This window comes from Archocentrus centrarchus, chromosome 13 (assembly GCF_007364275.1).
Source record: "Archocentrus centrarchus isolate MPI-CPG fArcCen1 chromosome 13, fArcCen1, whole genome shotgun sequence".
Classification (NCBI taxonomy): Eukaryota; Metazoa; Chordata; class Actinopteri; order Cichliformes; family Cichlidae; genus Archocentrus; species Archocentrus centrarchus.
The window spans coordinates 30,608,756-30,631,504 of NC_044358.1; the positions used below are offsets into that span (position 1 = coordinate 30,608,756).

At 41.1% G+C, this 22,749-nt stretch overlaps 1 protein-coding gene and 1 pseudogene across 1 annotated transcript in view; one reads left to right on the forward strand and one right to left on the reverse strand.

The window, feature by feature from the left end:
• The window catches only part of grm5b (glutamate receptor, metabotropic 5b), a 67,275-nt gene extending 55,131 nt beyond the window's left edge, over window positions 1–12,144 (reverse strand). The window contains exons 1-4 of the mRNA XM_030743861.1: window positions 12,064–12,144; window positions 2,454–2,841; window positions 1,535–1,972; window positions 1,213–1,327 (exon numbers count right to left, since the gene is read on the reverse strand). Of these exons, the coding sequence (XP_030599721.1) occupies window positions 1,213–1,327; window positions 1,535–1,972; window positions 2,454–2,609 (709 nt within the window). The 5' untranslated portion in view covers window positions 2,610–2,841; window positions 12,064–12,144. The remainder of the gene's footprint in view (window positions 1–1,212; window positions 1,328–1,534; window positions 1,973–2,453; window positions 2,842–12,063) is intronic.
• A 5,827-nt stretch (window positions 12,145–17,971) lies between these two features.
• Window positions 17,972–20,321, forward strand: LOC115790490 (RAC-gamma serine/threonine-protein kinase pseudogene; annotated as a pseudogene).
• Window positions 20,322–22,749: the final 2,428 nt, after the last annotated feature.

Sequence of the window (22,749 nt, forward strand, 5' to 3'; positions counted from 1 at the left end):
TTACTTCGTACTGACTTGTGGCACTCTTGTTAGCAAATCTCAGGGTACAAAACACTGAGCATCTCCGCACTTTCAGGCAGCACTGATCATTCTTGTTTGTTCAGATGAACAGATCTGATTATATCAGCTGTTTCTCAGCACACATAACAAACTAATTTCTTTTGTATGCATGAACCTACATGCATGTATCCATACATCCTCTTAGATAATTACACACACACACACACACACACACACACACACACTCTTTATATCTCAATTCAAAAGCGGCTGAAACAGCTGGAGGCAAAGCCAGAGGCCATGATCAACAGTCCTTGATGTGTATGTGTGTGTGTGTGTGTGTGTGTGTGTGTGTGTGTGTGTGTGTGTGTGTGTGTGTGTGTGTGTGTGTGTGTGTGTTGATCGCTCTTTATCACACACTTTCAGGTTGAGTAGCTATTCTCTCAGCAGGCACAGAAGTACTCATTGTACTGCAGTTCAGGTAGCTGTTGCACTATCTTCAGCATCTTCCACCAGCATAACAAGTGACTCGACTCACCGCAAACTTCAGCGTGAGAGAGTGAATGAATGAGTCACACAACTCCTACAAGTACTTTCTCTGTCTGTACTACACAACCCACCTCCAGGTATTCACATGTTTTTCCCTTGTTATTCGTCATTGAGGATAGAGGCTTTTTTTTTTTTTTTTTCGAGCTCTGGTATAACTTATAGCTCTCGTGACCCCCGCTGTCCTCTGATCATTACCTGCTGATCTACTCTCCATCAGCTTCTTGGCATATAGGTAGCTTTAGCCCAGCTACAGTAATTCCATTTTTATCACATTTCCTTTCATAAGCTGAAAGCTCATCTCTTTAATAACCATTTCTCTCTTACTCTCAGCTGCAGTGCTACTACAGTGCGGCTGAACTCGTCAGTTACATTCCTCTCCCCCACTTCCTTCACGTCTTTGCGCTCATAAAACACCCCTGCCTTGTTTCAAAGACAATTTTTTCTGCTTTTCCATTTTGGCTGGAATTTCTGAGAAAGTTCTTTTTTGCTTGATGCATCACAGATTTCAGATGTCTTTCTACTTGGATGTGGTTGCATTTGAAAGAATTTCAGGCAAATAAATATATAGAAGAGCCAAGAACACAGTATAATGAGGCAAAAACACAGAGAAAAAAAGAGAAAAGGACAAAAGAAAAACATAAGAGCCTGCGTGGGTGACTGTACCTTCGGTGTGTATTGCAGAAACATAGCTCCAGTTGTATCTCTTGACAATGTCCACCATAGCTCTTGCCTGCTGGGCATCTGAAGGCACCACCCGCATAAAGTATTTGTAAAGGCTCTGAAACAATGGAAACAAAATGAGTGTCAGGCTGTGTTTTGCAGGAGCATGCAGGGCTTTCAACTCAATGAATAATAGATAACTTTGCATAATTAAGTTAAAGTGACAGTAATAGATTTTCTCTATAATTGATTTAATTGATATAATATTTATGTGTCTGCAACTGTAGAGCTTCAGTAGCATTTGTCTACAAGGAAAGGGGCTCACCTTATCGCTGAGGTCCATACTGGTGGCAGAGTAGGCAATCTGTGGTATGTTGAATAGCTGTAGCAGGTTCTGGACCTGGATGGCCACTGAGCTTGACCCAGGTCCAATTAAACCCACAATGGGTTTCTTCCCCCGCATTGGAGTGGCAGAGGGGTCTGAGCACTTCAGCGCCCCTCCTCCACCTCCTCCCCCTCCCCAAGAACTTCCTCCACCCCACTCCTCAGCCTCATCAGAGGAGACCAGTGAATCCCGTATGAACTCGATGCTCTGCTCCAGAGCCACAGCTGAGTGCCAGCAGGAGTCCCTGATCTCACAGCCCAGGCTGATGTTGGGAAGGATGTGCGGGTCAGCATTAATTCGGTCCAATGTATGCATCATGGCCTCCACCCTCTGAATGCCGTACTGCTCTCGCACCGCACCACACTTGCGCTCATGCACCTGAGCAGACAAAGCAGACGAAATAGAAATCAAGCCAAAGTGAATTGACATTTAGATTATATATTGTTTTACCCACATGAATGCATGAGGCTATGCTTTTAATACACGGGTGCTTCACTGCTGGAATAATATTGGTTTTGTAGTCACATAGCTGCCATGTTCGGATTTTTTTCCTGTTTGAAATTATCCTTAATGAGATGGAAAAAGCTTAAATGTCAGTGGGTGACTTCTGGTTCCCGGGGCAGCTAATGGAACTTGAATGTCGATGGACTCACGTAGAGGTAGGTACCCATTCTACAAATTGAAAGCATTCTTTGGGTCTTAGAAGCAGAGCAACATTTTAACCCTTGGTACAACAGATTGGACAAAATACATACCTCATAAATTTTCTGTCTCTAATGTGAAAAATATGGTGTTTCTTTGAAATCCATCCATAATTACACACACATCCCTCCATACAGACACAAAAACACCACATTACCTTGTCAGCAGGAGGCTGGTGATGGACAGAGAACAATGCTCCAATGATGATGTCACCAGGCATGTGTGCTACAACTCGTCGTTCATTGGACTGGGCAGAGTCAGCTTGATCAGGACCCGGCATAATGGACAAAACTAGCAGCAGCCAAAGCATCATCTTGGTGCTTTAGGGTTACTAAGGAGAAGCAGACCTCAACTTGGTTTTATTGAGCCATCACAGGGAACTATTTGTCCGAGAAACTGTTTTCCTGGCCATGGCATGAGCTTTTGGAGCAGAGGAGTTTTTGAAAACTGATGATCCCAGTACGATCCTTTCTTCCGACTCGTTTGTGTTTCCTCTGGAGTTCAAGGTGGGACCATCACAGCAATGGCGGGTGCAGCAGTGCAACCTGGGAAATTTAAAAGACAATTTGGGCTAAGTCTCATTGGCTGTAACAACTTCAGGCTTCTCCACTTATAAGGCAGATAAATTGGTGACAGACAGGAATGTTTGCATAAACCTATGAGAAGAAAAAGTAGCTGCACAGGTTTGTTTAGTAGTGTGAACTTTTTACTTTACATCACTAACAGTAACCTGGGTCTGTAATTGTGTTAAAGATGAAGAATGCAGGAGGCTGGTGATGGACAGCTGACATTGCACAGTCTTTTCAGCATTTATGTATAATTGGATGGTTTGTTAAGTATTAATATTTCCCATATATTGCATTTATTTATAATGAAATCGCTGTTAAAAAAAAAGTATTTGCCCCCTTCTGGATTTCTTATTTTTTTGCATATTTTTCACACCTACAGATAATCAAATTTTAATATTAGACAAAGATAACCCGAGTAAATACCAACTGTAGTTTTTAAATGATGATTTCATTTATTCAGGGAAATAAGCTGTTCAAACCTACCTGCTCCTGTGTGACAAAAAATAATTGCCCCCTAAACCTAGTAATTGGTTATGCCATCCCTGGCAGCAAGAACTGGGAATGAGTCTTTCACATCACTGTGGAGGAATTTTATAAAATGCTGTGTAAGTTTTACTCAAAATGTAGCAGAACTCAAACCTTCCAAAATGTTCAACTTTTGCCTTGTTATTGTCTTGTCTTGGAGCTCTCCCATGGATGCCATTTTTGCCCAGTCTCTTTCTTATTGTTGATTCATGAAAACTGACAACTGAGCCAAGTGAAGCCTACAGTCCTTTAAATGTTGTTCTGGGTTCTTTTGTGACCTCCTGGATGAGTCATCCACACGCTCTTGGAGGAATTTTAATTTCCAGACTGATAGCGGTTTCTCAGCTGTTTCTTTAGATCTTAGATTCTTTAGATATGCTGCTTTTTTGAGATCTTTTAGCCTGCTTCCTTTTGTCAGACAGGGTCTATTTAAGGGCATTCTTGATTCAACAGGTGATCAGGCCTGGTTGCCAAAGTCAGCTTTCCAAAGAATAAAGTTAATTCATGATGTAACAAGGCAGGGGAATTACACTTTCACAAAGGGCCAGGTAGGTTTGAACAGCTTATTACCCTTAATAAATTTTATCATCATTTAAAAACTGCATTTTGTATATACTCGGGTTATCTTTGTCTAATATTAACATTTGTTTGATGATGTGAAACATGTAAGTGTGACAAATATGTAAAAAAAAAAATCAAGAAGTATATGCGAGTACTGGTTCAGCCCCTTTAAGCGCAGACTGAAAAATGCATTTTCTGAACGACCCATATCAGGTGGTGATGTGCTTTTTTTCCAGCTACTGTGTGGAAAGTGTTGAAAACTAGGCTCTAGAGCCTAAGCTCACATTTTCTACATCACTTTTTGTAATTCTGATCATTTTCATGCTAATGTGGATGCATGTTGTGCAAATAAAATTTAAAAAAAGAATTATTGCATTAGCCATCCTTGTAGGAGCACTTCTTTGTTCCTAGCATCTGTATCACACCTCCCAGCTGCTGTGAGGAGTTTTCTACAGCACACAACAACTATAATGCCAATGACTGCACATAAACCCATTAGAGGCCTCTTTTTCTCTCTTTAATTCCTTTTTATGTTTTGGTCCGTGAAGCTTAACTCCGCTGTTTAAAAGCAATGATGAGTACCAAGGAAAACAATTAACATAGCATACCACAAGTCAGTCCTCAAGTGTCTGCCCCCCAACTCTATCTAAATCAAATTTGAGGGTGTGCTATAGCTAATTCTCCTGCTGCTTTAATAGTATTACTCAAACAGTGAATTTTGGGTGGTCTCTCTAAACTAATCACTTGTGATTTTAACATTACAGTTTTCACTGTATGTCGTAACCATTTGTACATACCAGAAATTACTCATGTATTTTATTGAGTCTGCATTTTCAACAGTTTTTTTTTTTCTTCACTTTTCCTCCCTGACCCTTGTGCTGCTGTAACAACTGAATTTCCCCAGCGTGGGATTAATAAAGTCTAAAGTCTAAATTGTTTTCAAACTGAACCAAAACTGCTATACATCCTTTGGCAAAAAAAAAGTGCTTTTGGTGTTATTTTGTATTCCTTTTGTTCTGGCAAAGAATGCTGAGCATTCCATGTGTCTTGTTATTTATAAATTATAGAAAGTATTCCTTTAATGAAGTGCAGAGTTTAGGCAACAGTGAAAAAATCCCCGTCGCAAAACACGGGCAAGTCAGCTACTAAGTGGATGATTCAAACCGGCATATGGGACACATCTAGCTAAGAGAAGTACACCAAGAACCCTGTGTTTAACAGTCAGCCAAATGCTGGGGCATCAGTTTCATCCTTTGGGAAAGCTTTCAAGTAGCCATCCCTCTGCATTAATGGGTTAGACTTGTAATTTGCTTAACCCCGAAGCTGCACAAATACTTTACTCTACTGCAACTGAGAAATTTAATTGACCGTAAACAGCAGGGGAGCTGGGACAGTTCAGCAGAGGATGGCATCCACTGCTTATGCAAAACAGGATCAAGGTCGTGGCAGGGATGTCAGCGGTTAGCAGAGTGGTGTTTGGGGGAAAGAGAGAGAAAAATGTGGAAAGCAGTGAAAAGGGGAAGGCAGTGGAGAGACTTAGACAAAAAGACAGATGGAGAGAAGATGGAGGAACATGCATAAAAAGGAAAAGAGGAGAAAGAAACAGAGATGCTGAAGAAGGTAGAAGAAGACAGAGACAGAGTAGGGGATGAGAAATAGAGGAAGAAGGCATGAGCGATAAAAAGAGGCACCAGGGGACAGAGTCTCTCTGAACGTAATTAACGTGACAGTGTCAGGATGGCAGCAGGGCTAACTGCTGCTCCAGTAATGAACAAATCAAACAAAACTCTGCTCTGTCTCACATGCACTCCGTCTCTATCATTGACGCAACTGCACTTCTGTCTTGGCCTCCTCTTTTCTCTTTCTACTGACATGTTTGTAAAGATAGGATGAAGAATCCCCTTTCCTTAGAATTTCACTGCACACCAGACACACATTACCCCCACACCAAAATCCGCTTCACCGCATTCATTTCATCATTTCTCTCTCCCTCAGACGACCCACTGCTTCTGCATTGCACACTCAGTCACATACATGCTGTGTCTGTCTGTCAGCCCCCCCCCCGTGTCGCTCTCTTGTTGCGGAGGCCGACCCGAAAAGAAAGTAAAATCCTTATTCCCTAAACAAACATCTTGTACACGCCATTAGGCATTATATCTCTGGCTCTATCTAAACTATGCACAGGGGCATAATAAAACCTTCCAAATCAACTTTTATACAGACCGAAACACACAACCCAGGCTGAAACAAACACTCTCCCTCCCCCTCGGCCTTGCACGCTGCTTCATGTGTTGAGAGAGCATTTAATTTACTGCGTATTAAATGGGGACATTGACAATTACACTCAATTTAGAAGCGTTGTTTGTACCCAGATGCATTTATTTTCTTTATCTTGTTCTCTATGATGCACAGACGCTTGTGTTTGCATTTAATGATGGGGCAGGGGGCAGTGTCTGGAGTTTTCGGCACAGATCATAGTTGTGCTTTTCATCATCTGAGCAGTTTGTGTTTGACGGTAAAAGCTCTCCACTGACTGCACACTCTGACAGGTTAAATGAGGGGAGAAGAAAGCACCCTAAGACAGATGTACATTAGTAAGCTCACTGCCATTATGCAGAATAGACGTTCGGACAGAGAGACACATATCATGTAAAATGAAGGTGCCTTGTGTGGCAAATACAAAGAGATGTGCATTTACCCACATAGATTTAAGAGTGAAGAGGAATTTTCTTACCCTAATTCTCTGGTGTGCTTGTTTAACAGCACACGAGTTCTGACACGTATAAGACGAACGGATATCTACATGTTTCATCGTCTTTTCTCTGAGTATACTGGTGAAAATGCACAAATTCATATTTCACAGGTGCCTGCAAAATATCCCAAAAAGAGCATCTGTGACCTTTATCAAACAGGTTGGATAAACATGACATTTAAGTCTGAAATGTTATCAGAAGTCTTCAGTTTGCATCATATTGTGTGAAAAACAAAATGAAAAGTTTATCAGGCGCCTTCCTGATGCTAACAAGGAATTACTTCAGTGCTTGCAGTGTGTGTTTATACAATCCAGAGAAATGGCAGATGCCATCAACTATGTGTGTCAGGCTTATTTAAAATAATCTGCAAAAACATAAATAAATAATTTAAATGTGATATACCACATAATATTTCAGCATGAAACACACAGGCACCATGATCTGGCTCAATAGTGCTTTTTTAATTATTTGCTGTCATCTGAAATGTGTCATATTGCTTTTTGTGTTGTGTGCACATTCACTTGTGCAGGGAAGGCTTTTGCTGAGTGGGCTTGTAACAATAGTCCTCTCCATGTGCCTCCTGTTCCCCATTAGAGAGAGGTACTTTTTATGTTTGTTTGGTTGGGTTTTTTTTTTTTTTTTTTTGCACAAAGCCCTTGACACAAGATGCTTTGCAGGTTTTAAAAAGACTAAAGGTTTATTTTTGTCGTGCTAATTGCTGCCTTGTTTCTAGAATCATCTCAGTGCTACGTAGGAGCTGTTACTGGTGCTCTGATGAAGGATAGCACCGAGGTTTGGAGACACCAACACTTGCTTTCAGAATCATATTTATGTTTTTATTTGGTTGGTTGGTGCATTTATGTTGTATTTTCATGCTCTGATTTTTACTGAGCGTGACCTCTCTGATGTTACATTTCACCTGTCTGCAACGTCTAACACACAGCAATACAATTTCTTTAAGTCCAGTGCACCAAAGCTGATGTGGACATTTGATAGCCAGTAAGTGTGTCAGTATAGGCCTGCTGTTGAGCACTGATCACCACAGGCTCCCTATATGAATGGCATGCAGATGTCATACATGTCATTGTCAACAGGCATACACAGTAAATACTTCACCTGCTGCAGCCACATCAGACAAGGTGCGACTGCACAACTCCCCCAAACAAGATGTGACCTTAGAGCACTTATCCTGCAATGTTTAACTGGGACTTGCAGCCTCCATCAGCAGTAAGACTATCATCAGTTTTCAGCGAGGTGCATTTGTTTTAGTCCTTTGTGGTTTCGTTGATCTTCCTGTACCATCATTTTAAATTAATTAATTGAATGATGTGATGCTTTGCAAGTGCTTAATCGCTGACACGCACGTACAACGTCTGCTCAAACTGCCTCTCTCCAAGGAGAAATCAAATCCAGAGACAACAACATCGACTGGCGCAGCGCTGTATCCGTCAACCGCAAAAAAAAAAAAAAAAAAAAATAAGAGTCCACCATCTGCACCGAACCGAACACGCGATCGAAATGTGCGAAACATGACAGAGACACCGTCTGAAATGAACACAGCTCCAACATGCAGCAGTGAAAACCGCCTTTCTGGTTCTTCTCTGTCTTAACAGCATGCCTGTTTCTCCTATACATCAGTGCAATTGGCTGCTTTCTTTAACTAGGTTACAGCGTACCCGTGTAATTCAAGGATCACTAGCCCACGTGTAACTGCAACTAAGTCCATTTAGGAATACTGCAAGAACAGTGGATTATAACAAAGTGCGACAGTATGACTCTGAGCAGAATACAGAGGCAGGCATCACGGAGGTCTTTCATTAAGGGCATGTGCATGCATAATTTGAATATTAAGCCTTACCTAGGAGCCTGTGTGTCCCTCCGACAACACTGGCACGGTCCCGTTTGATAATTGGAGCGCAAGTTCCTACCGAGGAGAAATGACACTGCTGATAATGTGCAGTCCAATGTCAAGCTGCCTCTGGTCGCTGTGCAGCTTCCGAGCTTCCTCCGTTTTCCAGTCACGCACACCTGAGCCTCTCTCCAAACACCTCTTCTTCATCCCGCCCCTTTTCCTCCCTCTTCTCAGCCCCTCTCCCCCATATCTCATCCTCCGCAAACCCCACTCTGCCCCCTTCTCCTCTCCATCTTTATAAATGTATCCACCATTTTTTTTTTTTTTGCAATTTTACCTCTATCCAATTGCACTCAAACACCCGCTTCCCCATTTACCTCCACTTTTCTATTTCCCTCTCAACCCTTTGCTGTTTATGATTGAGACAGCGTGCCCATAGGTCATTCAGTTTCTTTTTCTCATTTTTCCTTCACCTCATCTATCTTTCCACATCCTCCTGCCCTTCCTCCCACTAACCTGATGTGGTGAAAATGAAGACAAATCACAATAGTCTTGCTGTGAATAATAGACATACTGTACAGCTGTACTGTACAACTGTAGACTAAACCCAAAAGAAAATCCATGGAGTGTCAGAGTTTATCTGTAAACTCTTTTTTTTTGTCATGTAAAACAATAAGCCATGATTGTTACTCTAATCCATTTAGGTTATAGTGTGGTCTGATTTTTTATTTTTTTATTTTTTTGTCTGTTTCTTTATGGAGTCCATCAGTGGCCAAAAGGGGGAGAAATGTACCATTCCAAAATGAGCACAAAATGCAATTGCAAGAGCACATGACACAAGCTTGTCAAAAACCTGGAGCTTCATGCAAGTACCTATACCATTGGGATCCATTTAGGTGTCTCTCAAAGTAAGAGATTTGTTCCCATTTGTACATAGCATTAGTAACATCATTTGTCTTTCATTGCTTATTCATAACTCTTAATTACTGTTTTATTGACTGCCACAAAAAGCAAGCAGGTTGCATGTCTGTTGTCCGCTCTATTTCAGTTGTAGAAACAGCACCACACTTACACAAAATGTACAAGTTGTTCATGGCTGTCAAACTGCAGCTAAGTGCATCTCTGGTCATTTTTTTTTTCTTGATTTTTCCTACAGTATGTAACTTGAACACAGGGCCAAAAAATACAAGAATCTGGCAGAATCTTATAATGACAAAGGTAGTACTGGAGACCAATGAACAAATCAAGCTCTGGATAATTATGAGGAAAATTTTAAATCAATTGATTTAAGTGCATTTGACCACAAAACAATGAAACATGTTAACTCTTTCAAAAGCCGATTAGCTTGTACACTGCCTGAAGGGTGTAGCACACTTTGTTAAAGTGGGAAATTTCCTAGATTAATAAGCAAAGCACTGTTAAAACACAAGCAATGCCATTGTGTAACCACAGCAAAGCATGAACTCTACATCTCACCAAAACAAGCCGTCCTCTGAGCTGGAATAAAACAAAATTGGTTAAATGGCAGCAGCCTCTTCAAGCAGGGTAATGTGCCCAGCCACACTGGAAAAACTGTAAGAGAAAAATCAGGAACAGGACAAAGAGCCAAATACAGTGATTTAGCCTCCAAACTCCCCAGATCCCAACCTGATCTATGGGATATACTGGAACAAGCCCAATCCATGGTGGCCCAAAGGATCTGAAATAATTTTGCCAATGATCGTTTTGTCCAGGCATGTTTTGTTTTAACAACCATCCATTGGGCAATGCCCAATGGATGGTTGTTAAAACAATTATTGTTGTCCAATCTGCTCCACGCATTGTGTTGCTCTTATTTACTTTGTAAAGCATTCAGTAATCTCTCCTGCACATTCCCAAATAGATCCATTCTCCTTTCCCACTTATTTATTTATTTACAACATAAGCAGAAAGTAATACTATAAATAATAAGCACAATTAGCCAACAGTGTAATGTCTGGGCACCTTGTAGGTGCTCAGAGGTCACCTTTGAAGTTGAAATGTGCAAAGAAAGACACTGAATATGAAAGTATAAAAAAGTCCCTTAAAAATGTTTTTGGACAAATAAACTGATAATATTAATTAACAGTTAAATGGTGTCTCTCCTATTATTTGTCATGGCCCTCGAGCCGGACAGTGACATCCTCCACTGGCTCTCCCTTTCCCCCATCCCCACATTTTTTTTCCCAACTTAACACCACCACCACCACCACCACTTTAAAATTGAGACTGGATGTTCAGCGTATAGCCTCGCCTTTAAAGTAAACTGTCGCAAAATGCCAAAACATGAGTTGGTGTAGCACACTGAGGGGCAGCATTAATGAAGACAACATTGAAAGGAAAGCTGTAAAATAGCGCCTTACAGGGTTTGAGTGTAATTCAGCAAATCAGGGCAGAAAAATGAATGTTGCTTCAAGCTTAAACTCCACATCCAACGTACTGACCCAACTTTCTTTTCTCCAAAGCGCGCAGAAACGCCACACACGGCGCGATAAATCACACAAGCAGAGGGAACAACCGGGTGAAATCCATAACGAGCAAAAACACTGTTCAGTGTGTGACGACGGAGCTTACTGATTCTGTGAGGCCATTGTCTAGTTTCCTATGGCTGACCGGCATGTAGCCGGTTGGTGCTGTCTTTCGCTCTTAATTCCTTCACAAACAAAATTTAGATGCAGATCCTATAGATTAACAGTGGGCAACGCAACAAATCCGACGGTTTGCTTTGCTCCGTGAGTTGCCCTGTATGTGTAGGAAGAAGATGATGGGCTAGACTGTGAGTCCCTGTCTCCTCTCTGATCAAACAGACTTCAGAGGTGACACTGGGCTGAGACGACGACACCGTGGAGGAGATCGATAGTATTTGAAGTTTCATAGCAGTCAGATGAGTAAAGAGCCATTAACCTACTGCTTTGCCTGGCGTCCACTTAGAAGACCCACAAAGATCAAATCAGTAAAGATAAAAAAAATCAATGCAAATCTAATGGAAATATCGCGCTCCCCTGGAAACGTCTCCGGGCACAGGTTTCAACACGGACACTCACGGGCTACTACTGCCATTAAGCAATTTTAGCTTTTTTTTGTAAGAAAATTTAATTGTTTCTTTGAAATAGCGTTTAACTTTGAATAAATAACTGAAAATATAGCTTACTTTTATTATTTCATTAATATATGCCTGTAAATATTACAGTACAATTCAAAATTTTATATGATTATCTGGCCACCTTTTTTTATGATATGAAAAAGCTTGTTATTGTTTTTATGTTGACTTTACTCTTATAAATCGGCGTATTAGTGTAAAAGCGGGTCATTTGACGAAGCCGCTTCTTCTCTTAGTCACTTTGAGACGCATGTCTACACACGAAGTCCCATGGTTTAGCAAAAAAGAAAAAAAGAGAGAGAGAGCATTCATGAGATAATCCACGCTGTCCTCGTGCCACTATGTCTAATTCTATCCACGAAAGGAAAAAAAGAGAAGTTGGAGCCTACCTTTGCTTGCGGGACAGGTGTATGCTCCTGGAGAAGCACAGCATCCCTCACGAGTCCGTCAGGGCACCGTGCTCACGGTGGTTAATCTACTTTTTCACTATGGCAACAAATGTACCCCCCTCTCCTCTCACTCTCTGGCGCGCCACGCGCTCCAATGAGGAGGCTCCGCTGAGGTCATCCGCCCTCTCTTTCTCTCTGTGTCTGTCTGTCTCTCCCGCTTTCTCTATCACACCTACCTCCAAGATACCATCTGGAGATAGATGTTGATAGAGAGAAGCAGAGACCGGGGGAGAGGCAGGGAGATGTGAGTGTGGGATAGAAGGGGGTTTTTAGAGCTTGGCTAGACAAACGTTGGATTAATTTGCCAGCCAAATGCATTTGGGATTAGTAGACCATTAAAAGCGCATAGACATACACTCAAGCACACACACACACATACACATGCAGGCTGGGCAGGCTTTAGATGTTTCAGTGATAGCCTTACTGACTTATCTCTCTCTTCCTCTTCACTCTTCTAAGCTTGTTTTGACATGAGCAAGTGGGCTGACAGGAAAACATAAGAGTTCACATGCACACATGAATAGACACATTATTTCTGCATGTTTTAAGTTTATGAGTCAGTCAGGAAAAAAAGAAAGGGGTTAAAGAGCCCCAACTACCAAAGTGACACAACTGCCTCAAGACTCCTATGACTCCATGCACACTTCCACTGACACTGGGGGCTGTATCATCAATTCAAAGTTTCTGCAAAGCTGTGTTCACCCCTGTGCAAAACTGTGAAGCTGTTTCAAAAGTGCATTGTGGATCTCTTTCTACTATTTTTTTTTTAATTTGGGCAAATGTGTGCATAATCTAATGAGTCAAGTCAAATAGGCTACCTCTAAAAGTGAGAATACCTGTGAGCAATGCAACAACTGCAGCATGGATACAAATGAATGTGTGAGAAATAAGACTGTGAGACTTTATAGTTGCAGTAGTAGCAGGTAGAGAAAAAGCAATGCAGCTAATAACTGAAGACATAGTGTTTGTACTGCAAAATGACACAAAATACAGTTTTCTGTACAAGCTTGTATTAAAAACAGATGAGTAAGTGTTGCGGCTCTGATTGGGGAAAAGGACTCTGCATGAATTCAACCTTAATGGACAATGTTCAAGAACAAAACACAAAGGCAGGAGTGTTCTGATAGAAGAGATGACCTTTAGAAATGCACTATAAATACAAGTTTGTATATCCAGATACTGAGTGGAAATGTGTTCATGCACAAGGACCACAACCCCAAATGTGTAAATAATCTTTACTGATAGTGTGGACCAGAATAATGATGGAGCGATGAGGACCAGTGAGAGGCTGCAGTTTGGGGGCGATTCTGCTGTAGCCCCCCTCCCAAAAAATCAAACGGTATCTATGACAGTGGGTGATAAAGAGAAGATGATCCCAAAAGAAAAACAACAAAAATCACATACGTTTTTAAAGAAGAAAAGAGTGATAAATGGGGTCTGAATTGAACCCAACTGTTTAAAGTAGGAGTCCGAATAACTGAAAACCCTCAGAGAAAGAGAAGCTGAAAAGAATCATCTGTGAAAAGCCTCTCACTGAAAACAAAAATGGGAAAACTCACATTCTTTCTTTATATTTTTCAATTCTCTTGCAGTTGGTTCTTAAACGTGAACGTCAGACTGTAATTTAATTAGTCAAGCAGGTGTTTAATCAGCTTTGTTGTATAGAACTTCCACTTTTATGTCTCGTTCTTTCATTTGTGATTGAGTTCCAATATTTGCTCCTGTCATGCATTTTCCAGTTAGTGATGACCACATGAAAGCCAGTGTGATATGCACAACTTGGTTACTGATCATCTGAATACACCATTAAGAAATTGACTGAGTGCAAATGGATTATGGGAGATAGATGGCAATGATTTACCTAGTGACTGTGTGCACAACCCCATCCATCCATCCATCCATCCATCCATCCATCCATCCATCCATTCTCTTCCCCTTATGCTTTTTTGGGGGGTGTAAAATGTAAATAAAAACATAATACAATGATTTGTAAATCTCATAAACTCATATTTTATTCACAATAGCACATAGAAAACAGAACAAATGTTTAAACTGACAAAATGTTTTAAGAAAAATATTTGCTCATTTTGAATTTGATGGCAGAAACATGTCTCAAAAAAAGCTGGGACAAGGAGCACCAAAAGGCTGAAAAAGTAAAAAAGAAAAAACTGGAAGAACATTTTGCAACTAACTGTGTTAATTGGCAACAGGTCAGTGATATGATTGGGAATAAAACGCGCATCATTGAGAAGCAGAGTTTCTCAGAAGTAAAGACGGGCAAATATTCACCAGTCTTCAAAAAACTGTGTTTACAAATTGTGGAACAATTTCAGAATAATGCTCCTCAATTTAAAATTTCAAAGACTTTGAATATCTCATCATCTACCGTGCATAATATCATCCAAATGTTGAGAGAATCTGGAGAAATCTTTGTACAGAAAGCCAAAAATCAATTTTGGATGCCCATGATCATTGGGCCCTCAATTGGCACTGGATTAAAAACAGGCATGATTCTGTTATGGAAATCACTGCATGGGCTCGGGAACACGTCCAGAAATCACTGTCTGTGAACACAGTTCACTGCGCCATCCACAAATGCAGGTCAAAGCTCTATCATGCAAAGAAGAAACCACATGTGAACATAAACCAGAAAATCTTAAAATGGACTGAGGCAAAGTTCAAAACTGTTCTGTGGTCAGATGCATTAGAAATTCTTTTTGGCAAACATGGACATCATGAGCACAGAGGAGAGGGGCCATATGACTTGTTATAACCTGTCAATTCAAAAGCCTGCATCTCTAATGCTATGGAGGTGCTTAAGTCCACAAGGAGCAGCTGGAAAGGCACCATCAATACTGAAGGGTATATATAGGTTTAACAGCAACATATGCTCTAACATTAACATGATATCAAGGGGAGGCCTTGCACATTTCAGCAAGACAATGTTAAATCGCAGACTGCAGCTATTACATCAGCATGGCTTCATAGTAGAAGAGTGCTACTGGCCTGCCTGCAGTCCAGACCTTTGACCAGCTGAAAACATTTGGAGCATCATGAAATGAAAAATATGAAAAAGAAGACCCAAAACTGTTGAGCAGGTAGAATCCTCTATCACACAAGAATGGGACATTCTCTCCCTCTCCCAAATGTCTCATAAATGTTCTTTAACTGGTGCCCTGAGACGTGTTGTTGCCATCAATTTCAAAGTGAGCTTTTCTCAAGATGCTACATTTGATATCAAAACAAAAAACACACACACACATGCATCTATCTGTCTGTGTGTGTGTGTGTGTGTGTGTGTGTGTGTGTGTGTGTGTGTGTGTGTGTGTGTGTGTGTGTGTGTGTGTGTGTGTGTGTGTGTGTGTGTATATATATATATATACAATATCATACTGTACCATATCATAGAGTACCATACCGTACCGTCCCATACCATCACATATATATATATATATACATATATATATTCTCATTTCATGGGGTAGCGTTAAGGTCACCTCGGTGGGTTAACAGAGATTTTCAAAATGTATGAGCTAGGGCTCAGGTTCTATTTCCATGGCAACTCTTCACTGTTACAGTAGCAGAAATCAACAAGCATCTAATGGATCAGTTCAACTTGTCTGATCTGATGCCAATTAATCTTTCTTTTACACGCACAATGCACAGGGAGAGAGATTAAAGCCGTCAATCACTCGGAGGGACACTTGAAACCTATTGATGCAAATTTGGATCAATAAGTGAATTAATATTGATGAAATTGAGACCAATCAATGGCATGTGTTAGGATGAACTATTTCAAATGGTGGAGAACTGGATTGAATGATATGATGGAGGAGAAAAATCATTCACTGAATCATCTGGAGCATTTTCTGACCCTCATACTGTTCAGCAGAGTTTGCAGATGCATCACAAAGCGGAGAGAAAATATAAATACAGTGACAAATGAATCATCCCAAGAAAAATGCACCGTATGAAACATACCTGCACTCTGCATGTGTGTTTGTGTACTCAGTGCCTAATACTGTGCATCAGACACATATAACATCTATAGGGTAAAAGCGTTTTTAACAACACTCCTCCGCAAATCACAAGCACAACAGACTCAGTGTCACAGTCGAAAAATCAATTATTCAATGGCATTTGAGAATAACAGTGGATACCCGTAGTTGCCATAGACACACAGCTGATTTACAGGGTTGTCACTTCTCTGTGATATTCCCACTCTAAGTAGGACAAATAGAGGGAAAAAACTACAACCCGCACAATACCAAAGGAGAAACAAGGGCATCAGTTATGAAACATTCACTCTCATGTAATGTGACTCCCGTTTCATTGAAGAAGTGGAGACTGGGTTTTAATATCACCTGTTTGTTTTAAGGGAAATAGATGCCAGGTTTGTCATAAGGCACGTGCCGCACAAAAGAGTCTGTCCACAGATTTTCCACATTATGGAGAAGTTTTGCAAAAAAGTTTAAATAAGTGAAACACCAGTAAGGAAAAAAAAAGCCTCCCATTAGTGTCAGATCTATACTTAAATATATAACTATTTAGAAAAAGTGACTGCAGCCACTGTAGGTTTGGTAATGTATTAAATCAAAATGGTGTGTTTATATTATATCCAGGGAAATGTAAATTTACATTTTAAAGAGTTTCAGGGCGGTTGCTCTCAATTCTGCAGGCAGGCTGTTCCAGATACTGGGTGCATACATTCTAAAAAGCAGCCTCAGTGTCGATGTAAACTGTCAGCATAGGCTGACAAGCTGTCACAGTGTCTCTGACTACCAGGACGCTCTGATAACAGGGATGACATAGAGACTGGGGAGGCTGCAGCTGCACGTTAGCTTTACCCTGCAGAAATAAAACTTTGCATAATTCCAGCAAAAAAAATATATCACATTTAAAAAGGAAGATGTACCAAAAGAAAAGAGGGCTTGTTTTCACAATTTATTATAAAAACAATTTCCAGATGAAGATGAAGAGCATGAAGTCAGAGTTCATGAGAATAACACCCTCTGACTATCTCTTGCGCACACGCGTGCACACACACACACAGGGATGAGACGAGGCAGGTGCTGTTAGATCTGTTTTCTCGACTGAGCTGAAATTCTTGTTCTGAACTTTCTTCTTTTTGCAGATTTTGATGTGTAAATTTCATCTGTTCTTTTTTTTTTTTAAGGCAGTTTCCTCTTTGATCTGTGCAAGTCAGATTTTGTGCAAGTTGGCGTTAAAACGGCTGCGCAGGTTTTGTCAGATGTCACAGGCGGCCTCCAGCTGGACAAATCAGCAGTTATCTGCCTCCTCTGTTATCTCATTACACCCGATGAGGAGGAGTCCGACTGCGTGCAGTAGCCATGCTGTGACAGGAAACTTCCCTAATCGTGGTATCTATTCAGATGGCTCGTGCTGCCCTCTTGTGTCTGGTTGAGACCATTAAAAAACAGTTTTATGGGAATGTCTCCAAAATCACGACTTGGCATCACATGGTTTCTGAACTACTCTGGAGTTGCTGAAGCCAACTGTTGCAACTTCAGGTTAAATTCTTGGTGAGTTCAAATAAAAGCCCTCTTTCAAACACACACTGTGTATCTCTCTCAGAGGAGCCCTGCGGACAGGTTCATCCTGTGATGGTCATTCCTTTGCGCGCCACTGCGTTCCTGCAGCGAGATAAGCTGCATCCCGTGCCTGGCTACGGAAGCATGTGACCGGCTTGTGATCCTGAAGCTTGCGCAGATGACTTTCTGCCCTGAATACTGTACCAGTCTGAACTGAACCTGCGGAGGAAAAGTCTCTCTCTCTGTCTCCTTCTTCTCCTCCTCCTTGAAGTTTCCACGTACTGATGACCGTCACGATGTACCATGTGGTGTGTACCATGAGGCTATCACGTCAAAGACCCATATTTAGCTCTAATACAATTTCCCCTTAAGTATATTTTAACTGTTATAAACTTATTCCACATACTATCAATCAGAGGTGACAAAAGTAAGATACCTGTGTTAAAAAATAATCTGGTAAAAGCTGATTCAGTTACTCAAGTCAAAATGAAAAAGTACAGGCTCTGAAATGTTATTAAAAAAACATTTCTACCAGCTATTTTTGTGTAAAGCTAATTGAACCTGCTATATTAATATAATAAAATGGTATAAACTAAGAATACAAACATTATTCCAACCTAAATTCTAATGAATGAATCAACTTGAATCTGTTGTCTACATTCTAGAAGGTGACTCTGCCTCCACACATAAACACAAATATTAGTACAGTTAGGGGTTAAAGTGGGATTTTCAGGTGGGGGGACTCTAAGATAAGTTGTAGTGGCTCAGTGTGGGAAAAAGAATCACAATAATTTCTATTGGTAGCTCCGGTAGATTTTCTTTGGGTACAGGCTGTGATCAGCTGACATGTGCTGCTACTGCTCTTGGGGGATGAAGTGAATTCAACAAGATGTAACCCAGTATGTCACAAGATATCTTGGCTGATTTCCATCCCCTACACTGGCATTATACGTTGAATTCAATGAATGAATCGAAGCACCACCAGCTTAAATACAAACTCATCTCTGCGACATTTGATGTAACCAAACTCTGACCATGAACACAGCCTCTGTGCACCAGTCTAACACAGAGCTTTACTGTAAATACACTCCAGCAAACTAACCTGTTCATCCTGCTCTAAACTTCAGTATTTTCATGCAGCTTTTAAATAACAAATTTCACAATATGAAAAAACATAACTTCACATCATATACAGATCAATATCTGATTTTTTTTAAATGAGGACATTACATGTAGGCTTTAAAATTCTAGTTTATCGAGTGTGTATAATTCTATTTACTCAGATAAAACACACACATTTGAGAAAAATGTTTCATAAAATTCATCGTATGTATTCATCATTTTTTCAACATAGTTGTTTTATTATTGGCAACACTGAAAATGACCCCATATCTGTTCAGTCCTCCCATCTCTTTTGTGTTTGAACACTTGAAAAGCAAAGCAACTGTGTTGACTTTTTAGTGTAAAGGGTTCAGTTTTCATCCTAATCGCTGTTCTAAACCAGCAACATTAAAGGTTTGATTCATGGTGCCATCTGTGGGAATTGCTGATTTTAAGTGTCATTAATAACTAAATCATCTGTCGCCCACAACAGAATAACAAACCGCCCGTTACAGTCTTATTACTGTGGCTTGAAATTAGCTCACAATCAGACAGTTGTGCTATGCAGCCTACAACATTACATGCTTCAGAGCCAGTTCCAGTTGTAAAGTAATTTTTAACATTTTGGAAAAAAAAATTATTAATGACTTTGACTATCTGAAGCTTCTGGGTAAAGGCACTTTTGGGAAAGTCATTCTGGAGTGGCACTTACTATACCATGAAGATCCTCAAGAAAAAATTAATTATTGCCAAGGATGAAGTTACTCCTTCTCTGAAGTACTTGTTCCAGACTAAGGATTGGCTGTGCTTTGTAATGGAGTACATAAACGGAGAAGAGCCATTTTTCCACTTGTCAAGAGTGTTTTCAGAGGACCGCACCCGTTTTTATGGTGCTGAGATCGTCTCTGCGTCAGATTACCTACATTCTGCCAAGATTGTCTATCACTATCTGAAGCTGGAGAACCTCATGTTGGACAAAGACGGCCACATCAAGATCACCGACTTCGGTCTCTGCAAAGAAGGCATCAGCGACACTGCCACTATGAAAACCTTCTGTGGAACACTGGAGTACCTGGCTCCTGAGGTGCTGGAGGACAATGATTATGGGTGGGGGTGGACTGGTAGGGTTTGAGCATGGTAACATACGAGATGATGGACCATGAGAAGCTGTTTGAGCTCATCCTCATGGAGGAGACAAAATTCCCACAAACCCTGTCAGCTGACACCAAGTCACTTCTGTCAGGGCTGCTCATAAAAGACCCCAACAAACAGCTGGGCGGCAGACCGGATGACCCTAAGGAGATCATGTGGCACAGTTTCTTTGGCACAATCGACTGGCAGGACGTCTATGACAAGAAGTTGGTCCCACCTTTCCTACCCCAGGTCTCCTCAGAGACAGACACACGCTACTTTGATGAAGAGTTCACAGCACAGACCATCACCATCACTCCACCTGAAAAATACCATGAGGACAGGATGGATGCAGCAGACTACGAGGGAAGGCCTCATTTCCCACAGTTCTACTCAGCCAGCAGGCAGGAGTGAGCGTTCCAGCCCAGCATCATCCCCAGCGGTGGCCATTTTAAAGAAAACACATAGCCATTTTAGGAAAAAAAAAATACCAGTTTCCCCTCTTTTTCTTCTTTTCTGCCTCCTCACAAAGGGGGAGAAGTCTTTTTAGGGACTTTAAAAGAGGGTTTTGCACAGTGGGACAGACACCATCCAGTCTCCCCACCCTAAAAAATAAGTCAGGGTGTTTTTTTCTTTTTCTTTTTTTTTCTTTTTTGGGAGAGGGTGGGTGGTTTGGGGATGTGAAGGGTCATTCATAGTTGAGAATAAGTGCATGGCTCATGGTTCACTCATTAAAAAAAAAAAAACAAAAAAAGAAAAAAAATTCGTTTCATTTGTCTCATTATTTTCCTCTTATTCAATTTTTTATTCAAGTTATTTTGAAACAAGAAACACTAAACTGCCTGAAACTGCACCGTTCACTCATGTGCCACAGAGCACAGCCGCGTTCAAACTCAGCTTAACCACTCCAGCTTTCCACAGCCGGCAGGGGAAAGAAGCCTTTCTCTGCTGAATCACTGCATCTTCTCCTACTCATCACCCTCCGCTCTTCTGTTTCCTTATTGTAGCTGTAGGACTAGTGGAATGGATGTTTACACAGGGAAACATGTATGTATGTATGTAAGAGATATGATAATGTTTATTCGTCACATGCACGGTTATACACAGTACAGTGCACAGTGAAATGTATTTTATACCTGCAACCGAAAATAAGTAGTAAAAGAATAAATAAATAAGAAGAATAAAACTAAGTAATTCACTATACACTATACACACTATACATAGAATAATAATATAACATAATAATTTACATTGTGCATAATAGTCCAGTTTATGAATGAATGAATAAATACCTTTATTAGTCCCACAATGGGGAAATTACAGTTAACAGAACACCCATCCAAGAAGGGCTCAGAGTTGAGCCGACGGATGGCTTGTGGATTAAAACTCTTCTTCAACATTTCAGTCGTCAGGCAGCGGTGACACCAGCTTGATGGGAGCAGGGAGAAGAGAGAGTGTCCGGGGTGGCTGGGCTATTTAAGGATCTTCATAGCCCTCCACCTCCACTGCTTGGTGTAAATTCAGCTGAACGAACCACCCTTTTAAGGGCCATGAAGTCCTGTTTAGGGCAGTTTCCCTTCCAGGTGGTGATGCTCCCACGCATGATGCTCTCAGTGGTGCAGGTGTAAAAGTTCCTGAGCACCTTGAGTGGGAGCTTGAAGTCTCTCAGCCGCCTGAGGAGGTAGAGACGCTGTCTGATCCAACAGCTTAGAGACCAGCCTGGAGGGGACTATGGTGTTGAATGCTGAGCTAAAATCTACAAACAGCACTCTCACATAGTTCCCCTTACCAGTGTCTATGTGTGAAAGGGTCTTATGGAGGAAGAAGGTTATGGCGTCATCTGTGGATCTGTCTGGCTGGTATGCAAACTGTAGTAGATCGAGGGTGGTGGGCAGTGAGGAGGTGATGAACATCTTGATGAGTCTCGCAAAACATTTCACCACCACAGTGGGCCTGAGGTCACTGGGGCTGCTGGGGTGTGGTTTCTTGGGGACAGGGACTATAATGGACTTTTTGAAGCAGGTGGGAATCAAACACAGTTTCAGTGAGAGGTTGAATATCACTGTAAACACAGCTGGTCAGCACAGGTCTTAAGGACAAGTCCGCTAATACCGTCTGTACTGTATGCATGTGGGATTGCGGGGGTCAACATTATGCTGTCATAGCACATAGAAACACACACACACATCCACTCTCAGAGACAGTAAATAGCAGAGTTCTCCATAATAATCAGAGTGAATTCTGCAGTTTTGTTGCAACTGTGTGCAATGAATTTGCAGTCTCATTGCATTTGAAATGGTTGCTTCGAAGACAGGGACGGGGTCTGGAAATACTCGCAGTCAGTTGCCATCTTCAAAGCAACTTTGGATGGCAATTAAAAGGACAATAAGATGAAGCAAGTTTGCAATGAATGGGGTCAAGTTGGTAATTACATGCAATCTGTTTGTAACGGTGATTAACTGTGATGTATTGGTGAAAATCACAAATCTGTTTCCATCTGCATACACAGAAATTCACATTAATTAATTATAATCAGAGTCCAACCAGAATCTCAGAGAGCTGAAACAAAAATTCTAAAATTCCTCCAACATAAGTGACGCAGTTGCTGCAGGATGGCAGTTTATCTGCAAAATGCAGCAACTTTGATTTTTACAACAATGTAACCAGAATACAACCAGTTGGCAACCAGTTGAGAGACGTGCCACAGAACAGTGGCTCTCATCAGCACAGACCAACTGTTCATGAATTAGATGACAATTATTTGCAAACCTTCATCTGTCTGAGTGATCGCAGACACTCCCGAGTCAGGCAGGCTTGCCAAATTATGTCAGAGTTCAATTAT